This window comes from Charadrius vociferus, unplaced genomic scaffold, assembly GCF_000708025.1.
Source record: "Charadrius vociferus isolate BGI_N301 unplaced genomic scaffold, ASM70802v2 scaffold433, whole genome shotgun sequence".
Classification (NCBI taxonomy): Eukaryota; Metazoa; Chordata; class Aves; order Charadriiformes; family Charadriidae; genus Charadrius; species Charadrius vociferus.
Window position 1 is genome coordinate 1,707,972 of NW_009647846.1, and position 18,873 is coordinate 1,726,844.

General features: G+C 43.1%; 1 protein-coding gene across 3 annotated transcripts in view; it reads left to right on the plus strand.

The window, feature by feature from the left end:
* ITPR1 (inositol 1,4,5-trisphosphate receptor, type 1) overlaps nucleotides 1–18,873 on the plus strand; it is a 168,188-nt gene that overhangs the window by 49,929 nt on the left and 99,386 nt on the right. For all 3 annotated transcript variants that reach the window (XM_009882856.1, XM_009882857.1, XM_009882858.1), the window contains 17 exons: nucleotides 905–1,059; nucleotides 2,361–2,460; nucleotides 2,928–3,088; nucleotides 3,891–4,032; nucleotides 4,412–4,570; nucleotides 5,167–5,339; nucleotides 5,601–5,720; nucleotides 7,034–7,228; nucleotides 8,961–9,212; nucleotides 10,621–10,762; nucleotides 11,780–11,933; nucleotides 12,269–12,456; nucleotides 13,917–14,055; nucleotides 15,542–15,600; nucleotides 16,729–16,890; nucleotides 16,988–17,158; nucleotides 18,154–18,219. In XM_009882856.1, coding sequence (XP_009881158.1) covers nucleotides 905–1,059; nucleotides 2,361–2,460; nucleotides 2,928–3,088; nucleotides 3,891–4,032; nucleotides 4,412–4,570; nucleotides 5,167–5,339; nucleotides 5,601–5,720; nucleotides 7,034–7,228; nucleotides 8,961–9,212; nucleotides 10,621–10,762; nucleotides 11,780–11,933; nucleotides 12,269–12,456; nucleotides 13,917–14,055; nucleotides 15,542–15,600; nucleotides 16,729–16,890; nucleotides 16,988–17,158; nucleotides 18,154–18,219 — 2,538 coding nt within the window. The remainder of the gene's footprint in view (nucleotides 1–904; nucleotides 1,060–2,360; nucleotides 2,461–2,927; nucleotides 3,089–3,890; nucleotides 4,033–4,411; nucleotides 4,571–5,166; nucleotides 5,340–5,600; nucleotides 5,721–7,033; nucleotides 7,229–8,960; nucleotides 9,213–10,620; nucleotides 10,763–11,779; nucleotides 11,934–12,268; nucleotides 12,457–13,916; nucleotides 14,056–15,541; nucleotides 15,601–16,728; nucleotides 16,891–16,987; nucleotides 17,159–18,153; nucleotides 18,220–18,873) is intronic.

Consider the following 18,873-nt stretch of genomic DNA (forward strand, 5'->3'; position numbering starts at 1 on the left):
ATCTAAGATTTAGGTGGTTATATGTGGACAGCTTGTTCCTGTGTTATGTCAGAGTTAGCCACTTTTTTATTGACTCACGATAACTGGTAGTTCCCTAGGAAAGGTTTTAGAGAAAGCTGTCGTTCCTTTTTCCCAGGTATCTTCATTTTTTTCCTACCCTTTTGTGCTTTCATCTGAAAATCCAGGGTTTTATCCAGTTGATGTTAGTGTCTTTCATTTGTTAAAGGAGGCTGGTAATTTGCTAGCACCTTGGAAATGAAGATACTTCTGATGCCGTGTCCTTTGTAGCGTATCGTTGTGTTCGAGTGCACCATGAGCTGTATTGTGAACAGCAGGACAGCTGACTTCTCGATTAGCTTTTGTTTCATTTGTCTGTGGTCGATAGATGAGAGTCCGCCTTTTGCTGCTGAAGCTGATTATTTCCCAGCAAGATTGTTGGTACATAGTGTTGCTGATTTTTATATTTGCAGCCCGCATAATTACTTTGTTAGGGTGATAATTGCAGTATGTGAAATACATTTCCAAAGCCGGTATCAGGGCTGGGGATCTCAGCAGATGTGGGTCATCTGAAACCAGTCAGAGTTCCCAGTGCGCTGTGGGGTGGATGGCCGGGGGATTTTGAGCCTCTTCTGGCACTGTCTGCAAGCCTTAACCTCTGTGGTTTAGGATTTATTGTGTTTGTGATCCAGAAATACTCAGTTATTAACACCAGGGAAAGCGAAGAAGTGGTTGGCAAGAGCAGCTACATGTCAGCTTTACTGGTGTCCCAAAGCCCAGCTGTCTTAACTGGTACTTGGAGTGGTTCAGAGTTATGTCTGCAAATTACAGGAGACATCTGTTTAACGCTAGGCAGGTGGGTCTGGCGGGCTTGGTCTGACTGTGTGTGATGGGACTTCTTCTGCAGCTGGACCCTGAGCAGGATGCCTCCAGAAGAGGTTTGCACAGTGCTCAGGAGAAGATGGCGTACTCTCTGGTCTCGGTGCCTGAAGGAAACGATATCTCCTCCATATTTGAGTTGGACCCTACCACCTTGCGAGGAGGAGACAGCCTTGTCCCCAGGTACGGTTAAGCGTTAGAACTATCTGCTTTGGAGTTTGACGATTGGTGGGCAGCCAAACCAAAAAAGTTTGGGGCTTTATAAGGTAAAGCTGTATTCCATTTCCCCCCTGCTCCCCCTTTGGAATTAAGGTTCTTCCTCAAATTAACACAAATACTTGGCAAATGCCTGGAGCTTCACGTCATGACTGAGTTACAAGTAGTAGTACCCCATTCTACAGATGGGAGAATTGAGATTCAGTGACTTCCTTGCCAGTGAACAAACAGGAACTAAAAGCCTTGGAGGTCCCATCGTGCTGTCCCCATGACCTGTCTGCATTGCATTAGCTAGGATGCAACAGCAGGTATTTAGCACTTCATTTTCTGGATCTTAACTATTCCGATGGCACCTCTTGCTACTTAAAAGATGCTGTACCCTTCAGAGATGCACAGTCTGAATGCGGGCTCTTTGCTGTCACTTCCCACTGAGAAAGCATGGCGTATTTGTTCAACCTACTTTTATCTAAACAACTCTCTAAATCATCAGACGCTCTAAGTTAGCAAGAAGCTGATGTGGCCACCAAATGCAGCAGTCCTGGCTGCCTCTTCTCTCCCTCACGCTGCCATGGTTGTGTGGAGAGAGGAGGCAGTACTGCAGCTGAGACTGTTCCTTATCCTGGCCTAAGGTGCTTGCCTGACAGTAGCTCGGTGTCTCTTATCAAAGAGTTGGTATGCACAAAGCAGTGTCACTGCCAGAAATACCTGAGAAAACCAAGCCTGGGAACTGCGGTCCCCGTAGGGGAGAAAGACTTCTTGACTTTTGCTGGAGAAGATTGTTGGGTGCTGGCCGTGTGTTCCAGTATCTTAATGGACCTTTGATGCTTGTACAACGTCGACCCTTTGTATAGTTAGTCTGAAAAATTTTCAGCTTAGAAAATACAAAATAGATAGCAGGGAGTTACGGGCTGAAAGATGCAAAGGTCAGGGAGGACGCTGTCAGCGCAGATACACTATAGCGCGTGGAAATGTGAGGAGTTGAAGAGGCTTAATTTGTTACTGTGCAGCAGCTGAGTTACAGCAACAAAATACAGACGTAGTTCTGTTGTACAGTAGAATATTTCATTATATAAGAAGACTTCGTAAGGTGAATTTATAGAATGAAATAAGCAATGAAGTCTTATTCCTGTTACGGCATGCAGCATGCATAAAGATGACACCTTTTTTTTTTTCCACTTATTCCTGCCAACATCTTGCAATTCGAACAATGTGAAGATTTCCCGTCTGGGAAAGTGACTCATGCTTTGAAACTTTTGACTTTCTTTCAGGAACTCTTATGTCAGACTTAGACACCTTTGCACCAACACCTGGGTCCACAGTACCAATATCCCCATTGATAAAGAAGAGGAGAAACCCGTGATGCTTAAAGTAAGTTCTGTTACTTTATATAAGCACGTCCTTTGATTCCTGTACTTTCACAAAACTCTTGTTGGTAGGAGAAGTTCCAGTCCCTCGAGACCGCTGGGTTCATCAAACAGCAAGCAGCTTAACAGCAATGAATAGTGCCTGTGCCAAATGTTTTATCTAAAAGATGAGGTTTTCATAGTAGTTGACTGGTTACACTGTTCAATTTCTACTCTGTGACAGTCATCAAGAGGAGAATTTTTTCCACTGTTTATGGCAGCAATTTGCAATCTCTCCTGGTGTTTCCCTGGGTTTAGGAACACCTTTGAGCTTGCACAGAGTTGTACTGTTCTCAAAGTTTGACTTCATCAGTAGCCTCATACTGCCGAAGTGGAACGTGGCTTTTCTTCTGTTTTATTATCACTGTGTATGTGAATAACTACTTTGTTTTCTGCCTTTTGGTTTGATGATAAAACTTCTCTGGGTTTCAGATTGGTACTTCTCCAGTGAAAGAGGACAAAGAAGCTTTTGCTATAGTACCAGTTTCCCCTGCAGAGGTTCGGGACTTGGATTTTGCAAATGATGCGAGTAAGGTTTTAGGTTCCATTGCTGGCAAGTTGGAAAAGGGAACGATAACCCAGAATGAAAGAAGGTAAGGACGCAAGAATTTGGTGCAGATAACGTTGTTTCCTTTACTCAGTAACTGTTTCTCTGAAAACTTTATCTATGTACGCTATCTTCAGGAGAGGGGTTTTGTTTCCTACCTGATTAGATGTAAAAACAACAACAACAAAAAAAAGCTTGAGGGCTTTATTGTTGACATGTCCGTAGTGGAGGTTCTCAAGCCTGTTCTGTGAAGTGCTCTGCTCCTCTGTGAAATGAGAGCATGAGAACTGTTGTTGTGAAGTTGGCGGAATAATCCACAGCATACCTTTCTTGATGGGCTTTGCAAATTGAGTGTGGGAATTTATAATCCATCTTGTGAAGACTGAACATATGACTTCTTGCAAATCCTCTGACAATATCCATGAAAAGTACGTGGCCACACAAAAAGAGCGGAGAGTTGGCTGTGGAAAACCAGGGCCCATGTGCTTCTACAGGCAATGTCTTTTATTTGGGCTTTGGAGAGATTATCACCTGATTTATTTTTTTCTGGCAATTTAAAGAACTGCCAAATAGAACTTGGCAAGCGTATAGTTGCCCTAAAGTAATATAGTTGTCTTCTGCTGCTGTGGTTCAACTATTAGACAGTAGGACTATGGCAATAGGGAGTATTCGTTCCTAATTTTTAAGTTCTGTACAAACTTCCATCCTTTATCCAGCATCTGAGTCAGTCTCTAATTGATGTTCTTTTTTCACTTAACATTTGAAATGTGTGTAAACTTACACTGACATTGTTTTTTTAACAGCTAGAATTTGCAGTATTGTATTAACAACTTCTGGCTTTCCTGTAGATCTGTTACCAAATTGTTGGAGGATTTAGTCTACTTTGTTACTGGTGGAACTAATTCTGGACAAGATGTCCTTGAAGTGGTATTTTCTAAACCTAATAGAGAACGGCAAAAACTGATGAGAGAACAAAATATTCTAAAGCAGGTAGGCTGCATTTCTCTCTAATCTCTGCCTATGGGAAGGGTTGTCAGAAAAGAGAACCTAATAATAGAGAACCCGCCCAAATCATTGGGACCAAAAGGTCCTTTGAGTTTCTAGGTTTCAGCAAAAAAGGATCTTGGTGGGGGACTGTAGGCACACTATTGCTAGAAGAAAAAATGACAGAATATGGTGTTGAATAAAGGTGATGGACAGTGTCTTCTGTCCAGGCTACTCTATGGCTGAGAAACTTGGTAACTGCTGCGTATTTCTGATGTATATTTTAGGAATTTAAAGACACTGTCAGAGTGCTTTTACAGTAATTTTAATCAGATAAAGGCAGTGTCTCATGGGACTTTATCTTTGTTTTTTAATAAAACTGTAGATTTTCAAGTTGTTGCAAGCACCATTTACGGACAGCGGTGATGGGCCGATGCTGCGGTTGGAGGAGCTTGGAGACCAGCGTCACGCTCCTTTCAGACACATATGCCGGCTTTGCTACAGGGTGCTGAGGCACTCCCAGCAGGATTACAGGAAGAATCAGGTCTGAAATATGTCTGTAGTTTTCAGTGGCACTAACGTCGTTCCTGTGCTCCAAAACAATAAAAGCTGCATCGCATTAATTAAACCCTGCTATGCTGCGCTGTGATCGTACAGTCAGCAAGAGATTTTTGGATTGCTCGGTTTTACTCTTATCTGGCATCTTTCATCTCTCTCAGAGACTATATGCAGTGGTACTAATTAGTACCAGTTCTGAGGGGAATTTAAGGAAAGGACGGAATTGCTAACTGTCAAATCCAGGTGAATTATAAGACTTTCTTCACTCTTGCGTACCACAAGCTCCATTGAAAGTTGGCATGTGAATTAAGGCCGTTCATTTTTTATTGCCACTTATTAAAAAGCAACTCGTATCAGATAAGGATAAATGCCTTGGTGGTGTCTAGCCCGGGAGGGAGGGGAGGTGTTAAGGTTGTCTGCCATCACTTGCTCTCTATCAAAAGAACAACCATTTGAATCTAATCCAGTCCGCTTCTTGGGACGTTGATCTTGACAAAATCTTACTGTTTTCTGTTGTTGATTATTTTCTTAAATTCTGAGAATTAATTGCAACACCTTCCTTCTTCCCTCTGTGTTTTGAAGGAATACATTGCGAAGCAGTTTGGCTTCATGCAGAAGCAAATTGGCTACGACGTCTTGGCCGAGGACACTATTACGGCACTGCTTCATAACAATCGCAAGCTCTTGGAGAAGCACATCACAGCTGCTGAGATTGACACTTTTGTTAGTCTTGTGAGGAAGAATAGGGAGCCCAGGTGAGATCTTCATTGTTGAGTATGCCATTACTCTTTTCCTCGTAGTCTTCTGAGAAAAATCTCTACCTGCCAACTTGCTAGTAAGGAAGCACAGCTCGTTCACTTCTATTTTGGCACTCGCCAGAACTTCCCCCTCGGGCAGCAGTCTTGCTCTGCAACGTGAAAGATGAAGTTCTGAATGTTTTCTTTCTGAAATGTAGATTGCTGCAGTCTAGATCTCAACAAGGATTGATACCCTTTTGGCTCGCGTTTTCCCAACAGGTTTTTGGATTACCTCTCAGATCTGTGCGTTTCCATGAACAAGTCTATTCCAGTGACACAGGAGCTGATTTGTAAAGCTGTGCTGAATCCAGCAAATGCAGACATTCTCATTGAAACTAAGTAAGTTAATGCCTTTAAAGATGGTTTTCCTAGTGCGAAACAGAAGGAAGGTGATTCAAAGCTGAGAGCACTGCTGGCACGTCTAGAGAAAGCAGTTGGGTATGTGTGGGGTCCTCTTCAAATGCACAGTAAATGGGTATTGGTGACAGCAGACGTCTGCCACGTGCGTTCTCAGTGCCGCAGTCAGAGAAATCTTTCAAATATCTCACATTTGATCAAAGTAGACAGACTTTGCAGGGAGCTGCGCAGGGTCCCGTGGGCCTGATCCTCCTGTGGGCTTCAGGCTTTCCTCCGTCGGCTCTCCGCCGCGAGTGAGCGCCCCGTGGGTGCGTGCCCACCGAGCTCCGTTTGCAGCAAAGCCAATGCTGATGCGTCTCTGCTCACCCGTTCTTCCCTCTGCTGTTAGGATTTCGGTCTCCAGCACTCAGCAGTGCCCTGCCATTGCTGAAGCATCATAGCAGGCACCAAATCCCAATTGTCTTTCATAAAGATGGGTTTATTCGCTGTGGGGAATAGGGCATAGATAATCATTATCAAAATACTGTAAAAGGGAAGCAGGTCTTTGTCAGGTAGTATTTAAAACATGAATGGATGAGAGTAGTCTTGGACATTTAATTCTCTTCGTGAAATCATAAAGTCTATATTTATTTCCACCAGCACTTAAAGTTGCTACATCACTTATTTGTTCTTATCCTGGTGTATTTAATTTGTCTCTTTTTCAGATGTATGATCTTTTTTTGCTGAAGAGCTAAAAGCCCCCAAAGCCTTTTGAGTTTTAGTAGTTGATTTGCTTCTAGTTATTTTGCCACATAAGCAGAAAGGAGTTCTGATCTAATTGACATTTATGGGATACAGAATTAATTGGTTTTTAGCTATTTTTTTCCTAAATCCTTTCCTAGTCTGTTGTTAACCAGTTCTCCTGTAAAGATGCTTTTGAAAGTCAGTTAGACGTGTCTTTAACTTACTCGTCTCTTTATCTTCATCAATTGGAAGGAGTCGAAATGTTGGTCTTTTTAAGGCTGAATGGAAAGCTTATAATCTAAGTTCATTCTCATCTAATGCTTTTAATAATAAAACACAAGGATTTGATGTAGGAAACTGCTACTGCTGAAAGAGGAAGATACTCTGCAAAGTAAAAGCAGAGTTGAGGAATAAAATTTGTGTTTTCTGAATGCAGGTGAGATGATAAAATTAGTTACTTCTTTATCACCAGTACATTTTAACAAGTGTCTTTTTTAGTAAGTGTGGAAATGTTCTGAGAGATCTGCATGGGTCTTGGCAGTTTGCAGTCTAACCTATCTTCCTTCTGGCAGGCTGGTCCTCTCTCGATTTGAGTTTGAAGAAGTGTCAAGTGGAGAAAATGCCTTGGAAGTTGGGGAGGATGAGGAAGAAGTGTGGTTGTTCTGGAGAGACAGTAACAAGGAAATCCGGAGTAAGAGTATCCGAGAGTTGGCTCAGGATGCTAAGGAAGGGCAGAAGGAAGATCGGGACGTCCTCAGCTACTACAGGTTAACAGCACGCGTGGTAGTTGGCTGACAGAGTTCATCAAGGCTGGGTGGGGAAGCCTGTGGTATATAAGATGTGGTTGGTTTGGGAGAAAGGCTACTGGTTTCGTGGACAAAATAGCCATTAAAGAGTGAGGATGAAGTCTCTGTGAAGTGAGAACTAAACCCACAAAGTTATTCGTGGTGACAAGTCCAATTATCAGCAGGAGCGAGTTTAAACTGATTTTAAAAAAATAGTAGTTGAGGCTTAGAGTGCATTGAATTTGCGCAGCACTTAATGCCCATGTTTCTACTTGGTTTCCTGCTAAGTGGGTGTTGTGAGAGAGCCCGAATTAACCGTTTAGGTTACCTGTATTCAGATGGTAGTTGGGCTGAACCACCGCTTGTGGGAAGAACAGGGCTTCAGCGTGCAGGTGGCTTTGCTTTTGATTTTAAAGTCCCTGCTGTTCTCCCTGCCTTCTAAATTTCTCTCCAAGCTCAAAGCCTTTAGTGGTCCTGTAGTTCTCAGCAGGACAATACATGAAGTTATGAAAATGCCACAAGTTTCATTTGATTAATGTGTGGTGCTCTTTTGTATGACTTAAACTATGCTTTTAGCAGTCTCTAACACGAAGCGATCTTTCCAGATGACTTGACAAGACACCGAGTTCTTGGCATAGTGTAAGATCAGGTTTCAGCCCAGACCAAATTCCTGTGTCTGGGTTATAAACTCCTGAGACTAGTTTGATGGACTCAATTTTGGTGATGCAGAAAGTACAACTAGGTTTTTTTTTTTTAATAGCTATCTTCTTTTGCATTGTCTCATCCATTGAAATGGTTCTTGAAGTAGTCTTCCTAATACATGTTTTTATTTGAACCTATTGGAGGGCAGAGCTCAAAAGGAGACCTCTTGTACATATTTAAAAAAACTGTATCTGCTTTCAAAATAGTTCTTGCACTTGTTCTTAAATAGAATTAATACTGTAATTGTTCTTAGTCTATAATATAGACTTGTGAACATGCTTAAAACAAGGGTTTAGGATACAGTTTGGTCAGATTCCCATGAGGAGTGCTCAGAGTGCAAAGGAGTCTGCTTTCAATTAAATGTTCGTTTCTTTAGGAAACCTCACAGTGACGCTATTCAGCACAAGCCTGTATGAATACTCATGAATGTTGGACGTGTGCTTTATGGCTAAAGGTTAATTATCAGTCTGTTGCATGTGCATACTTTAAAAGCCGGTTGCTTGCTTTTAGTTTGGACTGAAAAGCTTAGGAATTCAGTTTAGTTTTTCCCTAACAATTTTTTTATTGAAGGGAGCAGAGCTCAGCAGTTGTTCAGTCAGTTACTTAATTTTGAATGACTCTGTAGCCGTCTACGTTGTTGCCCCAGTAAGCAACTGTGGCTTCAGCAGCAGTAAAAAGTGTTTGGTCTTCTACAGTATTTAGGCTGAGTTGCCTTAAGTGTTCTTTGGATTCCTCTGTAGCTTTCATAAACAGCATTACTTAATTCTATGTAACTCTCAGGAAAAAATGACGACTCCTTTTATTCTATTTTTACACTATGTTACCTTTTACTAGTAAGAAGGATAAGTAGATAAGTACTTTATTCTTTCCATAATAAGTATAGCTATATTACTAAAAAATACAAGAGTCATTCTGTTAATACATATAAGAGCATATCAGTACTATATCCAGTGGATGTTTCTGGAAATTAAAGTGTAAACTGTTTGTTTATGTGGGTGTTTTTCACCTGTAGATACCAGCTAAACCTCTTTGCTAGAATGTGCCTTGATCGACAGTACTTAGCCATAAACGAAATATCAGGCCAGCTGGACGTGGACCTCATTCTCCGCTGCATGTCTGATGAAAACTTGCCATATGATCTGAGAGCGTCTTTCTGCCGGCTAATGCTTCACATGCACGTTGATCGTGACCCCCAAGAACAAGTAACACCAGTGAAGTACGCTCGTCTGTGGTCTGAAATACCTTCTGAGATTGCTATTGATGAGTAAGTACTTGGTGGAATGGTGTGGGAGAGGAAATTACATCACTCTTGATTTTTAAAACAAAACCAGCTCAATCCTAAACTCATGCAATATTTATTACTGTTTCTGTTTAAAAATAAAAAGTAATAATAAAAAAAGTCTGTAACACATTCTCGCTAGTTCTCTTATTCAGACCCTGTAGTTTGTTGCCTGTAATGTCTGCTGGGGAGAACCTTCCTGAGAACAAAATCACCTCCCTGTGCGTGGTGTAAGCTGTGAGGCAGCGGGGCTTCCTCTCCAAAACACACGGTGGTGGCAGTGATGGGCTGTCTCTGATTTGGGTGATGTGACAAGTGACCGAGCCCTGGGGAGGGAAAGCAAGTGCTGACTATTTCATTTTCCCTCCTGCCTCGTTTGATCGGAGTGTAGACTCTTCAGGGCAGGTTGTCCATGCGGCAGCTCGCACAATCAAAAGCAAAAACAAGGGGGGAGAGGCTGAAAGAAGGAATGTGCTGGAGACAGTCACCTTCCTTAATCTCCAATGGAAAATACTCTGATACAGTGGTCAAAACCCTGTACAGAACCATAGCTAGACTGGAGACGTGGTTTCTTGGCCGTAGACTTGTATTAACTCCTTGTAGTACAAATACCTTAAAATTTATAGCACTCCAACTATTCAGAACTCATTTTTTTTTCGGTTGGGGAAAATGAACATTTAAAATTCACGTTAAATGTTAGGAATTTGAGTCTTGTCTGTATTAGTACTGGTAGTGGTTTCTTGGTTTTCCTTCCCTCCCCTCCTCCTTATCCTCATTCTCTTTGCTGAGAGAGATGCAGCAGATCATACTCAACTTTAAATGCCAAAATAGAGAAACAAATGGCTTCAGCTCTGGCAGAGGCTAAGCAGTGGTACGTGATCAAGCAGGAAAGCAAAGGCGGTTAGTGGAAGGTGGTGGGGATTGTCTTTTTCAAACACTCTCTGCATATGCCAAGAAAGAAACCTAGAATTTGTATTAAGAAAAATTAATGTCTGCTTTGCGTATCTATTGTTTGGAGGAAAAAGTAGCATCCACAGTCAGCATCTCTTGGCCGCATCCTTTCTCCTTAATGCTGTACGTAACTTGTCATTGTTTCCACTAAAATAAGGGTTTCTTTTTTTATTTATTGGGACAAAATTATCTTTTTTTTTTTTGTTTTCCTCAGACATTTTTAAATAGTGCAAAATGAGCATATGGGATAAAGCAGCAAAAGCCAGGAAATTATCGTGTCAGCTTCCTGACTCCCTCATTTGGATAAATTATTTAACAGCCTTTAACTTTCTTAGATTTTGACAAACTGATGAAAAATTGTATCGGGGGAAAAGAGCCCTGTGTATCTGCATGCTAAGTTTTGTGTTGTTTTGTTTTTTGTTTTGTTTTTTTTTCTCTTCAGCTATGATAGCAGTGGAACTTCCAAAGATGAAATTAAGGAGAGATTTGCACAAACAATGGAATTTGTAGAGGAATATTTAAGAGATGTGGTGTGTCAGAGGTTCCCTTTCTCTGATAAAGAGAAAAATAAGCTCACTTTTGAGGTAGTTATCCAGTTCTGATTTTATCCTTTTTTAATTTTTTTATTTTTTGTGGAATGTTGGTATTTTTTTCAACACTGGGTAGACTGGCAAGTAATTAGTGAGCGCTGAGCCTCAGCGGGCTCCACCTTTCCGCTGTAGACCTTTCTTCTGGTGCAAGCAACCCCACTGACGTTTGTGAGTTTGCAATGATAGTTCTTGAAATACAGTTAATGAACATGAGCTTATGCCTTAGATTTGCAGCAGCCTTGTTTACTTCCTGTGCTCTCAGTGTTATTGCGAAGTCAAGCTTTACTGGAATAAATAGTCTCGAAAACTAAACACTATGTCTGCACGCACAGATAGTCTGCAGAGCTTACAGTATTACTCACGAAGGGAACAATACAGTGTCCTGTGACTTACTGACCTATTAAAATTGACTGTGAAAAAAAAAATGTAGCTAATCCATGCAATAGTATCCCGTAAAAAACCTTTGATTTGAGAAAAGATGTGATATTTCTTTTTTTTTTTTTTTTTTTAAAAAAAGCAAGCATTTAAGGGAATATACTTCAGATAGTGGGGGTACATTAAGTATTTGCACTGTATGTGAAATTATTAAGTGTGGATCTTGAAGCAGTGCATGTGGAGGACTTGTGGGGAAACTTTATAACTTGGTAGCAGTAAGCTGTAGATGTGTGATTTTTTTTTTCCTTCTGTAAGACAAAACCATAAAAAGCGTCTGTACATTCCCTCTAGTCTTCACCTATCTTACCTTTTCTGTAATGAGACAAATATGTTATGATTTTCCAGCTGTAGACTATCAGTTGCAGGTACAGACTGTTACTTCAGGCATTGCTGTATTTATAGGCAAGTAGAAAACTTTCTGAGAAAATGTAGAGCTATACAGTCTTATGGAATTAGGAATTATGATAAGAATACGAGTCACAGACAGGTTCTTGATCTTTTCATTGTGTTAAGACAACTTGATTGTGATAGCAAAATGTTTAGTATTAATCAGGCTTTTTGTTATTATTTTGGTAGGTTGTTAACTTAGCCAGAAATCTGATATATTTTGGTTTCTACAACTTCTGTGACCTCCTCAGACTAACCAAAATCCTCCTTGCTATATTAGACTGTGTGCACATCACTACCATCTTCCCTATTACCAAGATGGCAAAAGGCGAGGAAAGCAAAGGTAAGGCTGAAAAATGATTGGCGGACCGGATCATTCTCTGGTAGTTTCTAGTTCATCTCCAAACGTCAATGGGTTTGAAGTCTTCTACTCTTTTCTGACTGCGGCTTGGCTGTACGGCTGAGTGGTGCCTATGATGAAAGAGGGAGAGGACAGGGGGGGTCTGTCAGTACCGCAGTGCTGCTGTTGACTTCCATCTGTTCCCGGGATTTAGGTGTCCACTTGGCCTTGTTTTATGTTGAGACAACTTCTCTTCATAGGCTGTGGAGGGTCCGTGCCCTGTTAATGCAGTCCCATTACACCATCGTAACCTTCCCTGTTTCCCTGCCTCTCTGAAGGGAGCAATGTGATGCGATCAATCCACGGCGTGGGTGAGCTGATGACCCAGGTGGTGCTCAGAGGCGGTGGGTTCTTGCCCATGACTCCGCTTGCCGCTGCTCCTGAGGGTAACGTCAAGCAGAGCGAACCAGAGAAAGAGGACATCCTGGTAATGGACACAAAGCTGAAGATCATCGAAATACTTCAGGTACTCGCAACACACATCAGCCTACCATCTTGTGCTGTCTTTAGTCGAAGCATTAATATAGTGCCGTGCTGCTGCTGAATACATTTCTGCCATGTACGTGCTTCTCAAACTGGTAAAGCGTTCCAAGGCTGACGTTTTCAGGCACGCAGCACTCGCCTTGCGTATGGTAACGTTATGCCATTATTGAAACTATTTGATAGAAATGAGTTTGCAACAGACCATATTTACCAGTGATTTGTAAATATCTGACTTGAAGTGGAGTGCTCGTTTTCCACCTTACTGTCTTAGCAATCTCTCTGAGCCTACAGGGCCATCTTGGCGAGTGCCCCGAGGAAGGGGGAGATACTCGAGACTCCTCTTCGTGCGCCATCAGCCTGAAATGTTTTTTAAGCGTGCACATTTGCCAGCCTCGCTGTCTCTTCCATCTCTGCCTGGCTTTTCTCACTTGTTCAACCCAAAGGACGCGAAGAGAAAAGTTTTTCTTCCCTTTTCCATGGTGCTGCCGCAAAAATTACTGCTCTGAAATCCATCTTCCCTCTCTCAGTGTAGGAGTCCCTTTTCTGTGCGGTACCTTCCATGGGCAAGTTCATGGAGGCCAGAATGCTGCCAAAGCCTTGTGGGCGAAAGCAGGCGAAGCAGCGGGAGAGCCCCCGTGTACCATCCCTGTGCCCCCGGGGGAGGCTTCGCACCTCGCTGGGTTTGAGCTTATGCCCTTCCCCTCCGCAGCAGATGCAGCACGTAGGGGAGGGTCGATTCTCTTCCTTTCACCATTGCTAATTTTAGGGAAAGCCAGAACTTCTCTTACAGCCTGGCAGTGGGGTATTTTAGCGTGCCAGTATTCCCCCTGTTACCATGGTCTATTAAAACTGGCGTTAAGCGTTTTCACCTAAATCCGAGAGAACCGTGAGTGTTCTGTAGATTGTGATTTCTTTCCTCCAGAGGGAGGAAGCCCGCCGAGAAGGTGGTTTCGCTGGCGGTAGCTCCTCCAGCCCAGCGGCGTGGGTGACGGCCGGGTGGCAGCAGCGGGCTGCGGCGGTGGCGGAGCAGCTCATCCTCTGCCGCGGCGCCCGGGCGGTGGGCACGGGGGTCACCGCGGCGCTGGGCTGCCGGAACCCTGCCGGTTTCTGAACGGAGAGAGGAACGCTGCTTTCCTTTCCGAGGGGGTGGGGGTGAAGACACCCACATGGGGCAGTAACGAGGGATCAGAAACTCTGCCCAAATCTTTTATCCTAAGTATTTTTTACTGTGTGTATATCCTATGCTCGTTGAAATAGTGGGAAAAATAATTGCTGAATTCTGTGGATTTTTAGGAAAACGTTTGCGTACCTCTTCTCCATGTTAAATCCACATCTTTTACTATGTTGATCTTACATGTTGGTAGCACTGCTTTATGTGTAAACTGTACATGTGCTGGAAATAGGCGAGTTATTTCAACACTTTTACTGCTTCTGTACCATCAGTTTATTTTGAATGTGAGATTGGACTACAGAATCTCCTGCCTACTTTGTATATTTAAACATGAATTTGATGAAAGCAATGCGCAGATGTCTGAGTCCCCTACTGGAAGCAGTAATCAAGAAATGCCAGCGAATGTACCAGGTTAGTTATTTTACAAAGAATGAATTTTAATCTTAGAGGTGCTAATTGGATAATTGATTCAGGTTCTTGCTTTGGCATACGAATAGTCCCACTGAAGCAGAGTACCCTGCTGGCAGCGGGAATAACGCTAGAGGTTGTTTCCATATACTCCTAACAACACCCAGGATTTATTTGTACTGTCTCCCGCTTGTTTCTATGTGTTAAGTGTGACCCAAAGCCGGAGATGCATCCTTTGAAAAAAGCCTGAAAAAGAGAGTCATGTGCGATCCGTCATCGAGCTCAAATTAAATCTGTGTATTACTGTTTCTGGGTGAAGGAAAAGGGTCCCCAAAGTAATCTGATTTCTTCCATCCCTTTCCCTGGCCTGATGCCTCTGCCCACCCAAATTTCTCACTTTCTAAAGGTGGTGTAGGAAAGCAAGACATCTGGAGGTGTCTGTGCCTCGGTGCTGCTAGACAAGGTATGAAAGTAAGCTGTTGAGGAGCTTGTCTTGTCCTGTGTTGTTCTTAATCGAAAGCAGGATAGGTGGTGGAGCGGGTAGATGTGGTGTTGTCAATTGCTGTATCGCTTTCCAGGGGAAGAAGTGTCCTGCGGTTAGGACCTGTACTGCGTAGGAATAACTGGACTTTAAAAGCGCAGCCTATTAGACATCAAACAGTTCTTCTTCCTCAATTTGGGGACTGTATCTCTAGATGCAAAGGAGAAAGATAAGGAAAATGTGGTTTAGATGTGAAGTCTTCAAAGGGAGGAGACTGTTTCTTTTGATCTCGCTTCAAAGAGAATGTGTTTACTTTTTTCTTGGGCTGCCTGTCCGGCAGCCCCCCGAGGTGCCGGGGCCTCGGGAACGGGGCTGGTGGGGAGAGCGAGTGCTCCTTTGGCGAGCTGAACTTCGGAAGAAAGAGGGTAAACGTTTTTGGCAAGGATGTAAAATCCCCCTGTTCTTTCTGTTCCCCTTTGCAAATCTTTGTGAAATATTTGGAGCTCCAAGTCTGTTTTACTATTATTTTTTCTTTTTTATTTCAGAATATTGGTCATTGTCCATGTGATAATATATACCTTACACTGAAAAATGCAAAGAACTTTGTCTGTTGAGCCACAGGGGTATTGCTGTCACTGGTTTATTTATTACTTTAGAACTTCTCAAGGTGAAGTTTGGTGTTTCTTGTCGGTGGCCCCTCCGAATGACACCAGGTCCCATCAGTGTCCTGGAATGACGCTGGTGCAATCTAAAAATAGGCAAGAGAGGAATAAGCCTGGATGTTGCTGAAATCATTAAGAGGTTTAATTTGTGAGCTGAGAACAGGTTAATTTATTGTTCTGTGTTATCTTGGCAAGGCTGCTTCAGTAATCTCTGTGTTCCTTTCAGCTTGGTCTGACCCCCTTGCTTTACACCTACATCACCACTTGCCCTTGAATATGTTTTTAGGCTGCAAAACTGTCTCTGGTGCAACTCTGACATAACGTATTTGTCTTGCTATTTTCTCAGGAGCCCTAGACTTTGAACATATTGAAGAACAAGCTGAGGGCATCTTTGGCGGAAGGAAAGTATCTCTTCGCTAGCGCTAATCACGGGGTAGCTCAGGAGTTCCCAGGCTGCAACTGCTGCAGTCGCCGCGGCTTCATTTTCCTGAAGTGCCTTTGATACAGCTCAAAGTAGCGTCCGTTTGGATTAAAAGCCACAGATAAGGGACGGGGGTCCTTCAGCCAGAAAGATCTTCATGGGAGGGCTTCGCTTGTGTGGGTGAAAGCCAAGTTGGAGGATTAGTGTCTCTAAGCTGAATGCTGCACTCAGATCCCAGGTGGAAGAGTTAGTGTAGGCAAGGATCGGGTCGGTTGTTGAGACAGATCTATATTTAGCCATGAGTTTTTTGTGTGATGCAGCACAAAACTGCACATGCATGACAGAAAAAAGCAGGCTGTACCTTCCATACCTGCCGGCCTTCCGCAGCAGCTTATAGCCTCCCGTAAACCGCAGGACAGCAAGTCAGTGAGAGACTCTGAGTACTTGAGCTGTCCTTAAGCTGCTCAGAGCTGCAGTTGTTTTCTGTAAACCGAAGACAACTGATTTCTTAGATGAAGGCAGAAGGGGGGAGAGATTCACTTACAGAATTAATAACCAGAATTTTTTATGTAAGCCTGCGGACGCAGTTGGAAGCAGAATATGGAAAAGATTGAGGGGGCACTGATGGGGGGGGGGGAAAGTGATGATGACATGAGTTTCTCCTGCTCAGAAAAAGGGCACAGGGGAAGGAGAGGGAAGAGAAGGATTTCAAATGCTTGACATAATTAGCATTGCAACCTGGATACTGAGGTAGGGTTGTGTTTTGTAAACAGTGAGAAAGGTTAGCACCAGGAGTGGGCAAAGAAGTATTTGAGCAGTAGGGTGAGGCTGACATAGGGACAAATATTTGGGCATAGTTTGACCCTGAAAAATGTAAGTTGGATAATGTAAGGTGAGTGAACCATGATTAATGAATGGTTCTGGAATAGCCTCCCTATTAAGCAGCACACCAAAACCCCCTGTGTGTCTTAGGATAGCACTTGATTTGATAGATTTCTGCCTTATTTACAAGTAAGAGAAAAGGTTTTCTGCCACCGCTGCCTGGACTTAAGAACCTGCTGGGACGTTCAGTCCAATACGCCAGTTAACTCCCACGCTCTGTTTCCAGTGAGGAGAATACACCTCTGGATTTGGATGATCACGGTGGCAGAACATTTCTCCGAGTTTTGTTGCATTTAACAATGCATGATTATCCTCCTCTGGTGTCTGGAGCACTTCAGCTACTCTTCCGGCACTTTAGTCAGAGACAAGAAGTCCTTCAAGCTTTTAAGCAGGTATGCGTGTGTATTAAGAGCGTTATTCCTCATCTGAATGTATATATGCAGCTAAAAACAATCCTTTTGTGCAACTAACGGATTGCATTCATGTAAGGTTCAACTGCTTGTTACCAGCCAAGATGTTGACAACTACAAGCAGATAAAACAAGATTTGGACCAGCTGAGGTCTATTGTGGAGAAATCGGAGCTTTGGGTGTACAAAGGCCAGGGCCCCGACGAGGCTATGGATGGAGTGCAAGGTGAAAACGAACACAAGAAAAAAGAGGTAATCAGGTTGTGTTTGCACAAATTAATTTATTACTATTTTATGAAAATGTAACTGCTTCCAGAACTGTGACTGAAAAACCCGGACATCTTCCCAGCACACTGGTGAGGGTCTCCGAAGTGCTTTTGGCCGAAGGCAAGAACAAGAGGAGAACTGGAGGTAGCTGGTGCCAGTTAGCCTCAGGTGGAAACTGCTCAGATTTAGCGCCCACTGATGTGTCATCTTTAGGCTCTAACGGAGCAGCGGGATTGGGTTTCCTCTGGCTCCTGAGTTGTGTCCTTTCACCACCGGCAGGTTCCGTGTTTTCTGTACGGTCAGAAGTACCTCAAGTAACGTAAGGGCAGAGCCGTGAACTGTGTCCAGGTGATGCATTTTGAATCATGGCACTACGATTAAATGGCAGAAGAGAACAGTGCTTAAGAAACCTGGCAAATGTTGGTGCTTAGTCTGTACCTGAAAATAACGGACTTTCCTGGCATGCACATCTGGCCTAGAACTCATTAAACACCTTTTGTCTCAGTATAATTTGCAATCAAATAGAAAAGACCAGGTGAGCGTATGCCAAGAAATAGTCCCTGGGCTATAAACATTTATTGTTGGAAGTAAATAGAAGTAATTTACTCATTGCTTTCCTAGTGTGTAATTCTGTGAGATAGCTCGTGATATCTGTGCAATGACAGTTTAATAATAGTAGAGAGGGAGAGAAAGTAAGAAGGTTTTTTGGGAGAGACTTGATTACAGACATAAAGTGACAAGCAGAGCAAAGCACAGGAGGTTGCTGTCTCTAAAATCGTCCCACCCTTACCTTATTTTATGATAGAGAGGTCAATGTGACTTGACAGAATAATTATATGTGTTTTTGTGAGACTGTCAGAAAATTGAAGGATGACACTCCATTCCAGGAAGAGAGCATGCACTATCCTAGAATGGTAATTTTAGCCTTCATGAAGACAGTGACTACAAGCTACTAATAAATTGTCTGATTTTATCCGCAGGAAGGTCACAGCAAGTCCCAAAAGCCTGAAAGTACTAGCAGCTACAACTACCGTGTAGTAAAAGAGGTAAAATTTTGCATCTTGATAGTTCAATGGAAGTGTAAGTGAGTAACACAGCTCTGGAGAGCGGCAGTCAGAGGGAAACACCCAGGAAAGTCTGAGTCACTCTTCCATTGTGGAAACTATTTGCTGAGCAATAACATATCCCAGCTTGAATGAGAAGCCAGGAATATAATAAGCACGACATGTGTATTCTTTCCTTAAGAATGGATTAGTGAGAAACGCGACATTTTCTGCTGTTTCAATGGCAACACAATATTTTTATTGTTAAAGGCTACGAAGGAAGTAAGCAAGTGGAGAAGCTATTTAACTTGCCCTGTCCTGAGTACTGTGCACTCAAACCCACCGTCCTGTTGAAATGTAATTTAAAAAATACCAGACAAAGCGCATGCGTTGGCGCCGGTGTGGTGTTAGCTAATGGCCTTTCTGTGGTGTCGTGGTGTAGGACCAGGACCCGTGGCGCTGCGCTGCGGAGCCTGACGCAGGGTTCACTTGACACGGCTGGGTCCTGCGGGACCAGCCCTGGTCAGAGATGCAATGGATGGTGGTGCCCAGGCCAGTAAACCACCAGAAGTGATGATAGCGCTGTTGCCGCCCTGCTTGCCTTGCCTGTGCCGAGTGGCACAAGGCTGTGCGGCTGCTGTGTCCCCAGAAGGGTGA